A 14,530-nucleotide genomic window follows, 5' to 3' on the forward strand; every position below is an offset into this window, starting at 1 on the left:
TATTATTAATTAATATAGTTATTATTATTTGTTATTAGTATTATAATAATTATATATGTTTCCAAATCTGCTAGGCTAAGTATAATAATAATTATTGTTGATGGTATAATTTTCTTTATATTTATTATTATTTTTATTATTATTAATTTATTATTATTACTATAATCATTAAAGAAACGGCAATAGCCGTCCATATGGCAAATACGCCGAAAACAACAGGGACGGCTTAAGCCGTCCCTATGGCAGGGAAAGGGTTAATCAGAAACAAGTTGTGTTAAAAAGACCACACTTGGGTAATAACTTCCTTTCCTCTTGAATATATTTAAATTAGCCTCTACTTCCCCTATTAAAAGCCTCTTGTAATTATTACGATAAAAAATGATAACATTATAACCGTCAAAAACTTGCAAATAACAACACATTTTTACTTCGAATATGAAATAATATATTTTCAATTGAGAAATGATTTTCTAAAAGACTAGTTGGTAACATTCATCCAGGAATGATAAACTGCTTTATTTTGGTACTTCCTGGAAATAAAAATAAAAACACATAAATATTAAAAAATATACATAATATTTATACATGTTTTGCTCTGGACAACCGTTTTTCAAAGAAATCTACATGTGACCTTGACTTTTGACCTAGAGACATGGTTCATGGACAGGGCACTATGTCTCATTGCATTGAACAATTCAATGAAGTAGCATTAAATTCCTACATGCATGAAGAAATATGCTCTGGACAATATGTATGATATCTAATCATCTTTAGTGACCTTCACCTTGCAAGCATTAACCTAAATTACAAGTGTCACACCTGTAGACACGATACTTACCATTTGTGTTACAATCCATCAATGAATAATGACTTAATGGTCTCTATTCAGTTCTTCATATTTTTATTTGAACTTTGACCTCTTTGGTAATCTCGACCTTGACTGCAGGTACCTGAATTTAGAGCATGGCACTCAACAATGATGAAATATTATAATCTCCTTATGCATGTAGACGTTTTGCTTTGTACAATGGAATATGTACAATAGTAGAAAAAAAGAGTCAATTTTATAATGAAATCGCGCTTGAATATATCGAATACATTTAACATATTAAAACAGATTTTATCATTTAATATATTAAAATTTATTTTTATTGTAACACCATAAACTGAATAAAATATTCATTCGTGAAAGAAACTTGTCAGTTTGCTTTTTTTTGTACTTTGTAACAATATATAAAACACTTTTACCTCTGTGGTCGGGTAAATGACAAACGTTTTGAATAAAATAGGTGACTGTTCTAGTTTCCATGTGTACAGCTGTACCTCAATACCTATTTTCAAACAGGTAATTTTTCGAAGTTTCAGAAAACGCATTCTTTTGTTTGATACTTATATCACATTTCTGTAATAACAATTTTAATTGATAAAAATATTATTTAATACATGTAATAAAATAATTGGACTGAATGTAAGTACTCTTGCAATTAAACATTTGGCGATGTGGAGATGTTATTATGACCCATAACTACTTGTAGTTTTAACCAGTTTAATTATTACTATCAATATCAGAAAAGTGTTTTTTATGTTTTTGAAGGCATTATTGGATCTAACCGGGCTTATATTGTCATGCTGCTTAATAAATTAACCAAAGTTTTGTTTGGCAGTTGTAAACGATTATGAACGATGTATCTTTTTGGAATTAGTTCCTACGATATTCGTCGTGCTAGTAGTCTATCTCTTTAAACTATCTCCACTGTGTTTATGTAATGAACTTGATCAGTTTTTTTTTATTTAGAAAATTACAAACTTCATAATCAGAAAATTTTGAATGTATCATTGATAACAGTAATGGGCGTTCAATGCCATTTTTTCAAACATTTCTGATTTTTTATATGTATATAGTAATGATAATGCAAACATTCTTATGACAATCAACGTGATACTCTGTACAAAGAGGAGCATGATGGTCATGGGTGACTTTTAAATCGCGTGTAGCCTGACTCTGACTGAAGATGTGTGAAGTTTGAGAGCCAAAGGGTTTGTCAAGAGGACAAGTCTAGACAGTTTAAACTCATCCCTGGTATGTACGACGAACTGACCTTGAACTGAGGTGTGCCCCACCACCTCCTTAAGGATTTGATATAGTTATCTTTACAGTATAATAAACATTGTATAAAACATAATAAGTTCTGCCTTCCAAAACTTTATACGCCGCTTTTTAATAGTTTTGCTTTTCATCTGATGCGGCGTTCACGTTATGTAATAGTATATAAACGGGTACGCTGAAGACCTTATGCTAAAACATATACAGCTGTAATCTAAAGCGTTAAAATGACTATATTTCTATAATTATGCAAGTGCAATGTAATACAGTTTCATTAGTAAAGAAAAGAAAAGTTGTTCAACAGATTCATCTATGGCCATTGTACCGTGTTTAAACAAGAGACAATACGAGCATGCACAGGTTGTAAGCAATTTGGCAGGTAATATAGACCAGCATATGTGGTTGTAATATTATATTGTCTTAGCCGTAATGTGATGTTGATATAGCAATTAGGGTTAGTGTGTTGAATTGAACGCCAAATTAGCCGGTGCTAGGGGCGTGAAAGAAGTTGCACTTTCCTTATCTATGCCATGAACAGACTCGACAAAACTGTGTGTGTTTGCTTTTGCTTTTATTGTTCTCAACGGATCTCCCTTTCAAAATGTTTAAAACGTACTGTCTCATTGCCTAAATTAACAAGAGGACCATGATAGCCCTGAACTCGCTCAAATGATAAGAACCTCTCCATGACAAGGAACAAGTAAAATCGTAAACTATAAACAAAAGCAGATATAAAATCTAAATCTTAAACTGATATCACAAGTTCATATTTGTATCTGAAATAATGCATGTGTATAAACATAATTGGTTGCTATTGCTAAGGGAAAACAAGAGTTCCAAAAGATGTGCGCATATAAGGAAAATCAATGATCCCATGGACCGGGGCCAATTTAGACCTCAGGGCTTTTATTTGAAGAAACTCACTAGAAGATGTATCATGCTAAAAATATCAACACCATAGCTGTTTGGGATTTTTAATAGTAGAATTTTTAATTTTTTACAATATGTATATAAGGAAAATCAATAACCCACTTCGGTGGGGCCAATTTTGACCCCAGGGCATTTATTTGGACAAACTTGGCAGCCACCATTAGAAGATTCCTCATGTTTAATATCTAAGCTAAAGCTCTTTGGGTTTTTAAAAGAAGATTTTTTATGTTTTTACTATATACATATAAGGAAAACAATGACTGCCCGGGACGAGGCCAATTTTGACCCAAAAGCTTTAATTTGAACAAACTTGCTAAATACCTACTAGAAGATGTTCCATGCTTAATATATAAGCTCTAGGTCTTTGAGTTTTTTTAAAGATTTTTTAAAGTTTTTCCTATATACATATAAGGAAAATCAATGACCCCCCCACCCGGGGCGAGCCAAATTTGACCCCAGGGCTTTTGTTTGAACAAACTTGGTAGACACTCACTAAAGATGTTTCCTGTCATAATTCTTAAGCTCTAGGTCCTTGGTGTTTTAAAAGAAGTTTTTAAGTTTATTCTTTTGGTTGTCATGTTAACCAGAGTTCTGCATGAAATTAAATTCTTTGAACAATTTTTCAAGTGACCACCAAAGGAACATTCCTGTGAAGTTTGGATGAATTTGGCTTAGCTGTTTATGAGGAGATTGTTTATGAGGAGATGTCGTTAAAAGTAAACGTTTACAGACGGACGCTGGACAAATTGTGATCACAAAAGCTCATCTTGTCACTTTGTGACAGGTGAGCTAAAAACACACAATATGTTTGTTTGTTTGGTTTTATGGCGCACCAGCACAGTTTAGGTCATATGGCACCGAAATAGGAAAGATGATTGGCTAACCTTAGTTGTTAAAATCTTCAAATAAACACGAGTGATCAAAACTACCTCACCTGCTGAAGCTAAGAGATACATAGACTACAATAATCTGAACATATTTAGTCGTCTCTTCAGATCACGTAGGGCTAAACAGCACCTCAACCTTAAATGGAACCACTCAGCCACACAGTGGATTTGTTAAAATTATTATCATATAAAGTTATAATCGTCATGATAATGGAAATCGTTGCAACAAACGTGCAGCCAGTTAACACACCATATGCAGGCAGATGATTATATGTATAGCAACAGTAACACAAAAATATTTATAAATCTGTTTATTTATCTCAACTAGTATACATTAAATACTACAGTACATGTAAATAATCAGAAATATATACATGTAAACAAAATGTACAACATAGTTTTAAAATATGTACATAAAATTAATCACAATAACACAATGTTACTCTAAACTTTTTTTTAAATTACATAATTTTTCTTCATTTCATTACTATTTATATTATCACTGTATTTTTCTGAATTACATGTATTAAGAATTTCATAACTTTTACTTTTTATTAAATTTTTTGTTAAAATTATACCAGTACTTCACAAATTTCAGCACCTAAAAAGTGTTTTTGTCTCACAATATATTAAATTCATTTTTGTATACACATCTTAACAGGTATTTCAAATATAAATCTGTGATCCACTGGAAAAAGTTTCCTTATTTGTAGTTTGTCAACCAAATATTTTCTTATTTGAGTGTTTTTTTTTTTATGAGTCTGGTAAACATTTTCTAATTTGAGTGTCTTTCTTTATGAGTCTGGTAAAACAGACCCTTTCCTAATAGCATAAATGTCTTTTTTTTTTCACAATACAAAAACAATAAAATGATCTGTGATGTCTTGGCTATAATGTGGAATTCTAAGAGACTAGTTGGTAAACATTCATCCAGGAATGATTAACTGCTTTATTTTGGTACTTCCTGGAAATAAAAACACACAAATATTAAAAAATATGCATAATATTTATACATGTTTTGCTCTGGACAACCGTTTTTCAAAGAAATCTACATGTGACCTTGACTTTTGACCTAGAGACATGGTTCATGGACCACTATGTCTCATTGCGTTGAAAAATTCTATGAAGTAGCATTAAATTCCTACATGCATGAAGAAATATGCTCTGGACAATATGTATTATATCTAATCATCTTTCGTGACCTTCACCTTGCAAGCATTAACGTAAATTACAAGTGTCACACCTGTAGACACGATAGTTACCATTTGTGTTACAATACATCAATAAATGATGATTAAATGGTCTCTATTCAGTTCTTCATATTTTTATTTGAACTTTGAACTCTTTGGTAATCTCGACCTTGGCTGCAGGTACCTGAATTTAGAGTGTGACACTCAACAATGGTGAACTTTTGTGCCAAGCTCTATTACAATCCCCTTATGCATGTAGACGTTTTGTTTTGGAGAAGCGTTTTTCAATTTCAATGACCTCTTAGTGTGACCTTGACATTTGACCTGGAGACTCAATGAGCTCTAAGTGTGACCTTGACCTTTGATCTAGAGACCTGGTTCATATGGGCCACACAGCCTCTCACAGTGGTGAACATTTACGTAAGTTTTATTTAAATCCCACCATGTGTGTAGGAGATATTATGCTCAGGACAAAATTGGATGCCACCTGACAACTTACCCAGTCATATTTATGTACATTGTAACTTGCTAAGATCATGTACCTCGTACTGATAAGTATGTAAATTATAAAGCCAATTGTACAGGTAAAACTTTATAGATATCACATTTGTCAGTTTAAGTTAACCTCGTACTGACAGATGGACAGATATACAGACATTGCCTGAGATGAAATTAGGGCCATTTCTTTTGATTTTTTCTTTTATTTAATAAAGGGCCTTTGGCTGCTTATTCTTTTGTAACAAAATGAACTCTTTTGATCTCTTTACAGTTAGATGGCCTCCTATTCATATTCAGTAGAGTGGACAGACAATTCAATAACTTTATGTCTGGGGGCATAAAAAACTGTTAAAAAATGTGTTCATAAATAGAAAAGTCAAATTTCCAAAATACTCCAACATTTGACCTTGAAGGTCAAAGTTATTTTTGCAATGAAGGTCATATTTCAATAAGTCAAAATAAAGCTCTTATCTGAGGTATATTGTGTCTTGGTATGAAGGTAATAGCATGAAAAATATTGTATGTTTGTCTGTTTTTTTCTGTTTTTTTTTTAACATTTAAAACATTTTTGGTCGTATCTCGGTGGTGGGTCCACTTAACCTGGATAACTTGCCATCTATGATCATTTTCTCTGAAAGTGACTGACTGTTGATTACACATAAATCAGCAGTGTGTGACAAATGTCCAATTGACTTTATGTCCGAGATAAATTGCCACAAATATATTTTTGCCTTGCCACAGGATCAAACCAGTGACCTCTGGATTACAAATCTGATGCTCTCTTTATTGAGCGAAGCTGGCAGGTGGCCCGAATAAAGATGATATATATAGAGGATATTTGTTTAGTTCAGTGTAAGAACAGGATATATTTCACTGAGTTAGCACTAAAGGTATATTTCAGGATTGGCGCAGCCATGAGTGAAATATGAGCTTCTGATGTTCACGAGGTGAAATATATTTCGATCTTACACTAGCCTGAACAATTTTTTTTTTTATTATACACGTTATATGCAAAGAAACATTTAAAAAGACATTTTAACCTAATACTAATTGAAAAGCCCGCCAAATAATAATACAACGTGACATCACATCATTAAGTTGGTTTCCAGTACTGTACACGCTTTGTATTTCACTGAAACAATGTAACGTAACAAAACAGTCAAAGATATCAAATTCATAATTCAATTGTTTCAAACTGTGAAATATCAGTATTTTATTTCACTGATATATTTCTATAAACCACCGAAAAGCATGTAATAAATGGTTTTACTTGTCCACTAACAGACAAACAGAACAAAAACAACTTTCACCAATGTGTCAGGCCATCTACATTGTACCAATGCAGGGGCATAGAATATTCCAGACATGGTAAACTAATGTTTGATATAATAATGTAATGAATGCCAGCTGATGGATACATACCGACACATGTTCAGGATCTATTCCCATCCATTCATATTGCATAATTCGTATTAAATTACTTTCAAGTTGAGGACCAACCAATGGATTCAATTGAAACAGGAATGCACACAGCCAGCTGTGAATGAAAACACATCATATATATATCATAATACAGTCAAACCAGACTACATGTATAAAATTCAGTAAAAATTATTTGCTACCATAATGGCTCTTAAAACAATGATATACAAATTTGATCACATTCAATGAGTGAAGTTTCAAGTGAATAACTTGGATAATCAAAATGGCTATGGACTTGGAACTTGCAAGCTCTTTATCATCTTAGAACTTTCAAAAAGGGATACAATTTAGTAAAAGATACATTGTATAAGCCAAATTTAGTGTGATTTGAAGTCAGCAACCAACCTGAACCACTCAGTCGATGGTTCCAATTCTTTTATAACAGAAATATCATCATTGAAACAAGAGCGATCAGTAATCACATGTGTCGCCTCATAATGGCCAATTTCATGTTGGGACAAATTTTGTGACAGACGGACAGACAGACGGACAGTGCACAACTAGACTTGGTACTGATCATTCATGTAAAGTTTGGATAAAATTGCACCAGTAGCTTATGAGGAGTAGTCCGGACAAGCTTTTGCGTATCTGGCAACACACAGAAAAAAACACCTTTTTATCAAAGGGCCATAACTCGGCCAAAAATCATTCAACCGGAAAACCCGTGCAATATGCGCAAGGACTTGAGCTACAGATCAATCCTGTAAAGTTTCATTGAAATTGCATAAGTGGTATAAGAGAACTAGTCCGGACAAACTTTAAAAATAAAAATTATTAAAGGGCCATAACTCTGACAAAAATCATTGAACCGGAAAATGCTTACAATATGCACAACTAGACTTGGTACTGATCATTCCTGTAAAGTTTGGATGAAATTGCACCAGTAGTTTATGAGGAGTAGTCCGGACAAGCTTTTGTGTATCTGGCAACAAACAGAAAAAAACACCTTTTTATCAAAGGGCCATAACTCGGCCAAAAATCATTCAACCGGAAAACCCGTGCAATATGCGCAAGGCCTTGAGCTACAGATCAATCCTGTAAAGTTTCATTGAAATTGCATTAGTGGTATAAGAGAAGTAGTCCGGACAAACTTTAAAATTAAAAATTATTAAAGGGCCATAACTCTGACAAAAATCATTGAACCGGAAAATGCTGACAATATGCACAACTAGACTTGGTACTGATCATTCCTGTAAAGTTTGGATGAAATTGCACCAGTAGTTTATGAGGGGTAGTCCGGACAAGTTTTGTGACGGACGGACGGACAGACAGACGGACAGACAGACGGACAGACAGACGACGGAGAAGTGATCCCTATATGTCGCCACTACTCCGTAGAGGCGACACAAAAATGCTACAAACCTCGTTGAATTGTCAAAAACAGAAACCACAGTGCACCAATTATAACCCAACTCACATTTTTTTCTCTTTAATACCTTTTCAGTAAATTATAAGCTATGTTTGAAAATATAATTATATCTTTTTTAACATATAGTCAACAATAAGTAGGTACCCATATAAGATATCAATATAGAATTCAGCACAGCAAGCTGAAGTAAAATACTTACAAGAGATAGCATGAGGCAGCTGTCATTATAAACATAATCTGTACAATTCTGAAACGACAAGAAATAATTCTCTGATTATTAACTATTACCAAAACTATAATTTTACAATATTAACCCTATTTCTTTTTTTGGTTTTAGTCACATGAATAGGCCATATCATGGCAACTTTCTAGCTTTACTGGTGAAAGAAGAGCTCAAGTGTCTTTCCATGTATTGTTTCTGGGACAAACGGGCACCTAAGTAGAACCACTGATGTTCTATTTCTGGCACAAACAGGCACCTAAGTAGAACCACTGATGTTTTGTAAGCTAGCTGGATAGCTTCCTAACAAAAAAAGAATATAAAGTCCCTGTCGGGGTTCCAAGTGGCAATAGTGAGGGGCAAGTGGTTTGAAGTCAACAACCTTTACCACTCAACCATGGATGATCATATTCACTTTTAACCTATTGAATTTCTTAAATTGTCCTGTCCAGCTTCAAAATGGCCATTCTAAATTGCTATTTTGATTTCTTTCACAACTATTTTATTTGATAAATTTTGCAACATTAGTACAACTTTCTTTAGCAGTATGCTGCATAACAGGGTATAAAGCTATATCTTACAAAATATTTTTATAAAAATTTAATCAACAATAAAAATCTAGGGCTGTCGTTGAATATCACGAAGTCAATATCAATATATCATCTACATTCAACAACACACAATATTAATTCACAATGTAGAATATTAATACAATTTACAAAATGTATAACCAATTTTTTCATGCTTAGTGAAAATATCTATTTCGTGTAAAGGGAAAATGCCACTTTTCTTACATTTACATACTTAGAACACCAGATTTAATTTTCAGAGGTCTGTCAGATATAAAACCAAGAAAACTTATATGTTCTTTATTTTAGTATCATGGGTTTGTAAGTATAAAACATAACACCAACATGACCATTCATTACACATATTTAAAAAGTTTCCACTTGACATTGAAGCTATTTAATTTGATACTGTATTGTATATTGATATATTGTTGATATTTGACTTTGATATGTTGATAATGATACAATTTTTTCCATCAATGACAACCCTAAGTAAAATTGTATTGTTTCCATAATATTATGGTTTATTCTTCAAAATATTGTAATACACAATGTCTCTGTTATTTAACATACATAAATATTGTATGTAAACAGAATACAATGATTTGGAGTAAAATATTATGCAGTCATTTTCAGTTGGGTTTTACTTGTTTAGCCATTTGCATTAAAGAAATATACTTCCGTTTGTCTTTCATACAAGCATTTAGGAAGTATTTGTTTTTAATCTAATATTCAAACAATAACTTTTGTCACAGATTTAACATCTGCATGCACTATAAAGTCACCAATTTAATGATTAATCATAATGAGATATATATAGCCTATCTATAATTTATAAGCCACTTTCAGCAGCTTTGCTTGTGCAGTGTTTTTTCTTCAGTTTTGGGGGAAGGGGGTCAGTGCCCATTGGGTGGGGAAAAATAGTGCGTAAATGCCAAAAAAGGGGAATTTTCAGTTTTATTAACATTCAATAAAAAGACTAAAAAAAGTGATTTTTTTCAATCCTATAAAATAAATAAAACAACTAATTGAAATTAGTTAACAACTTTATTAACTGAGTGACTTCAGTTTGATTCAGTGTAATTTCATTTCCCTTAACTGTCATTATCAAACTCATTGATGACAGCATTTATCGTTTTTTTGCACTGGCAGACAAGTTATTTAGTGAATTGATTGGGATTTTTAAATTTATCATATTTATATCATATAGTATTATTAAAAAAAAATACGCTGAGAAAAAAAAATTGAGTGTACCTCAGCTGACTTGCATAATAATTGGTCTAATTTTAGAGATTTTTCTTTTGAACCTAGCACAGTAAGTGTCTGCTGCTTAAAAAGAACATTGATACGTTTGTTCTTTGCTGAGCATTGTTTATTTATTATCTTTTGGTAACACCTACTATTTTGTGGCATTTTAAACACCAATGCCTATAAAAGTATACAGTAAATGGGATAGTCGTAAGAGCCGTAAAGATACAGCAGCAATTCAACCCATTGGTAGTTCGGTAATTTAAGGATTTTCATCTTGTTACAGTAATATCTTTGTCATAGCGTGTTTTTCTTTCATTTTATAATATTTTGTTTATTTTATACTTGCCAAGTAGGCTAGTGTTTATTTTTGAATATTTGCATGTATTATTTCATTAAAGCCAACGGTAAATAATAAAGTGACTCAGTCAATAACCGATTGTCCCATTACCGTCTTACAGCCGCTGTAAAACGAACGACATATGTCGCAAAGCAAGCATAAAGTAAACATCCCTGATAATGATTGAATGCACACGCAGTGTTCATGAATTTGCTATGTGAATCAACATTAATTGGCATATTTCACTTATGGTTAGTGTGTTTTCTTCAGTGTCTATTCTAGGAATTCAAAAATAGGGGTGATTTTCCCCCCTCTATTTAAAAAAAGGGGTGATTTTCAAAATAAAGGGGTGCCAATATAAACTGCCAATGTTAAATCGTCTGCATTAAGTTTACACTGAGGCGTTCAACCAATAAAATAATTAAAACGAAAATATTTATTTAAGGCAGCAGAAGTTGTCCCCCCGTAATTTTTAAACGAAAACAAATTATTATAGAACTGTCGCGATTGATTATAAAGGGATTGATAATACAAACAATCAACCTATCTTTCACGTCTAGATCGTAGCCAAGCTAGGAATTGCCTCATTTTTCTTGATTATTTACTACACTAAAATGGCGCCCAACTGTCAGACCTAGCACACTAGTTCCGTCGGTACGGAACATTCCATTAATTTCTGTCAACTCAAGTAACCAGTACCATACGGTACTAAATTATTATAATTAGCTTACAGTTACCTCCCTTCGGTTTCCGGCGTAAATGTAAACAAAACAACCAAATATAATTATTAACTTTTTTAAATAGATGCGCGATTTTCACGCACATGATTTTGAATTGTGCGCGATCTGTAAGATACTAGCGTGAATCGCGCAATCGTGCATCCTAGAATAGACACTGTTTCTTTTTTGTTTAGTTTTATTTTTTTGCCGGTGGGGAATTTTCGCAATTTCATGGGGAAAAATATATATTCCGAAAGGTGGGAAAAGGGGCCAAATATCGACAATAAGAAGCTCTTACTTAGTGCTTCTGATTGTTGATATGCAAGTTTGCCTTTAAAAATAACTTGAAGAACAGTAAAGAGAACAGTAAAGAGATTTTTTTAATTTTTTATAAATACCAATACAGTAAAACTTTTATAAGTCGAACTACGATTAGTCGATTTCTCGATGTTCCGAAATAAAATGAAAGTCCCGATTTTCCCCTATATATTCTTTATAAAAACCTATACATTAGTTTAAATTTTATGTGTTGAATGTTCCGATGTGTCAAAGTTTTTTCTTGGTCAGTATACAATAAAGCTGGTACTGTACAACTACAAGTTACCACAATAAGTTGAAAGCCTTTGATTATTTTGATACCTTCGATCTTAGACATTTTTCACACCTTTTCTGCCTGCAAAGAAGATTTTGTGTGACAGGTGTGTTCAACAGCCTCTATATATGTTCACATATGTGATAAAGTGCTTTAATTGTTACCATTTAAATAGGTGTAGTAAACAGTAAGAAGTACTTTTATTTAAGAACTTCCCTGACCCGATGTCACATGATAATCACACTGGATGCTGGTTAAGTTTCCCTTTCCTTTTATTATGCCTTTTGTAACTTGCTTGTAAACTGTTAAAAAGTAAACTTCAACGGCTCGAAATTTTGTCATTAAATTTAAAAATTGAGACTGATTTACAAGTCAAGGTCCCTATGTGTTTAAGTTTTTATGCAAGTCCCTTCAACTTCGATTTACCATAGTTCTACTGTATTTACTATTTTGATGTTAGGTTAACACATAGGGCTGAAGTGGCACTGTTGAAGAGTGTCTGCCTTGTTATCAAGAGGTCTGTGGTTCAAATCCCAGTCAGTGCCTCAGGACTTTCAGGTTTACAAGATAAACATGGAAAGCAATGCAGTTAACAGTTGATTTGAATGCAAAAATAATCATTTAATTAACAATAACAGAAGAATTCACTTTCATTATTCAATAAATTTTGTTAAATTGAGAGTAGGATAAAAATTTTACCCTTTGTTAGGAGATCTGCCCATGCAGAATTGAACCAGTAATGGACATACAATTCCGATGAAACCCCAAAATATTGTAACAACAGCCAATGCAGTGTCAGCTCTGGTTCCCATAGCTAAAAGTTAATTTTAATCAAACCAAAATAATAATTTTCTTTTTCTTATTTTTCCGGAAGTGAATGTCAAATCATATGATCGATCATCAAAACGCTCATTTGTCTCTGTTTAAAAAAGCGTCTGGGGAAAAAAATAATTCCCGTACTGCAACCGGTCTGGTCGCACGGTATCTGCATGGATTATTGCCGTCCTTATTTGAGTCGGCCCACTAAATTTTCGCCCTATTTACCCTAAAATAAAGGAATCATACATAAGGCTAAATTTTGGACACAGCATACCCGTCACAGAAATTTGTTTGCTATAACTTAAAATATAAGTACAATCTAGGTAAATTCAACACAAAAAATGATACATTAGCCCACGGTATCCGTGATTAGCTATAGCCCTTAGATTTTTTTCTGCGTCTTTTATTTTGTGTAATCACTATAAAATATTCAAAGTAAGAACTGGTGTGTATTCGAGTGCATAGTACCTCCTTTAACTTTTCACCTAGAAATGAAGTCTTTCAAAAAAACCCCCACAAAATAACTACGTTCAAACTGGGACATAAGATCTTATGTCCCAGGTTCAAAGTAATCAAAAATAGGGATGACTTGAAATGGGCCATTTCAAAATTTAAAAGAAATGCTTTCTAAACTGCAACGGGCATGGTTTCATATTCAGTACCGGGGTGATACCTAAATTTATCTCTTTTTTCTGTAAGTTTTCAACATTTTTTTATGAGATCGGATTTGACAATATTTAATGACAACGTACATAATTACTAAGTTTATCACTACATTTATGCTAATTTATCCCAAGGAGTTGTTCTATAAACGATACGACTTTAATTGCATTGTAATTAAAGTTAAGATTATAAATAGTATCATGGCTTTAAGTGCAATTCAATATTGAGCAGCTTTTCTAAGCACATTTCTTATAATTTCATACAGTGTGATTATTTCAGATATTACATCAAGTCATCTATTATTTAATTTTGTAATTCTGCAATTATATACATAAGGAATACATTTTTATCCGATTGACATCATATTTAGTTTGTAATAACTGCATGTACATGATTAATACATGAACATGAATTAAAACATTATTGTACGGGGATTATAGTTATTGGGTTGTCAGTTTTATGTTTTATCTTCCAATACCAGATTATTTAAATTGACATCATAAGTTTAATTGTAGTTTCAGCTGCTACTTAATTATATAATTATTTGCTAAAACAAAGCAAATTGGCTCAGTTTGAATCATTTATACAAGTTTACTACTGAGCACCGTACGTACTGCGTAAGACCGACGTTTTCACATCTAATTGAGACTGGTGGAGATAGTTGCACGCAGGACGTCTTGGAACTCTTGTTAGTTATCTATCATTTTATTCCAACAACCACTCGAGTTACTCCTTCGATCATAACTGGCACAACACCTAACACCTCACCTGGAGACTCGGTGATCTAGAAGTTAGCGGTAGGTTCTATGTTTTGAAATAACTTTAAAATACTTTCCTTTTCAGATACCATTATCTGATATTCAATCAATACACGTACGTATTTTCTTCTACAACTGTGCG

At 32.7% G+C, this 14,530-nt stretch overlaps 1 protein-coding gene across 2 annotated transcripts; it reads right to left on the bottom strand.

Annotated features, from left to right (window-relative positions):
* Window positions 1-480: 480 nt before the first annotated feature.
* LOC132734441 (V-type proton ATPase subunit e 1-like) lies at window positions 481-13,068 on the bottom strand. 2 transcript variants are annotated; one of them, XM_060721184.1, is made up of 4 exons: window positions 12,848-13,068; window positions 8,660-8,707; window positions 7,032-7,146; window positions 481-530 (listed from the first exon to the last, which is right to left on the bottom strand). In XM_060721184.1, exons 1-4 carry the CDS (start codon window positions 12,958-12,960, stop codon window positions 516-518), a joined length of 291 nt encoding a protein of 96 aa, XP_060577167.1. In that variant the 5' UTR covers window positions 12,961-13,068; the 3' UTR covers window positions 481-515. The 2 variants fall into 2 exon arrangements, with proteins under 2 accessions (XP_060577167.1, XP_060577166.1); XM_060721183.1 differs by lacking the exon at window positions 481-530 and adding an exon at window positions 4,218-4,885 and having other exon boundaries at window positions 12,848-13,062.
* Window positions 13,069-14,530: the final 1,462 nt, after the last annotated feature.

Source organism: Ruditapes philippinarum, unplaced genomic scaffold (genome assembly GCF_026571515.1).
Source record: "Ruditapes philippinarum isolate M1 unplaced genomic scaffold, ASM2657151v2 ctg216_1_1_1_1, whole genome shotgun sequence".
In the NCBI taxonomy this organism is placed as follows: Eukaryota; Metazoa; Mollusca; class Bivalvia; order Venerida; family Veneridae; genus Ruditapes; species Ruditapes philippinarum.

Excerpts from the sequence above, each read along its gene's own strand:
- LOC132734441 (XM_060721184.1), bottom strand. The coding sequence starts at position 12,960 with ATGGGAACCAGAGCTGACACTGCATTGGCTGTTGTTACAATATTTTGG. Across the intron at positions 8,708-12,847 it reads GGCAGATCTCCTAACAAAGG|AATTGTACAGATTATGTTTA; the intron begins GTAAAATTTTTA and ends TTGTCGTTTCAG. Across the intron at positions 7,147-8,659 it reads GCTGCCTCATGCTATCTCTT|CTGGCTGTGTGCATTCCTGT; the intron begins GTAAGTATTTTA and ends TTTCATTCACAG.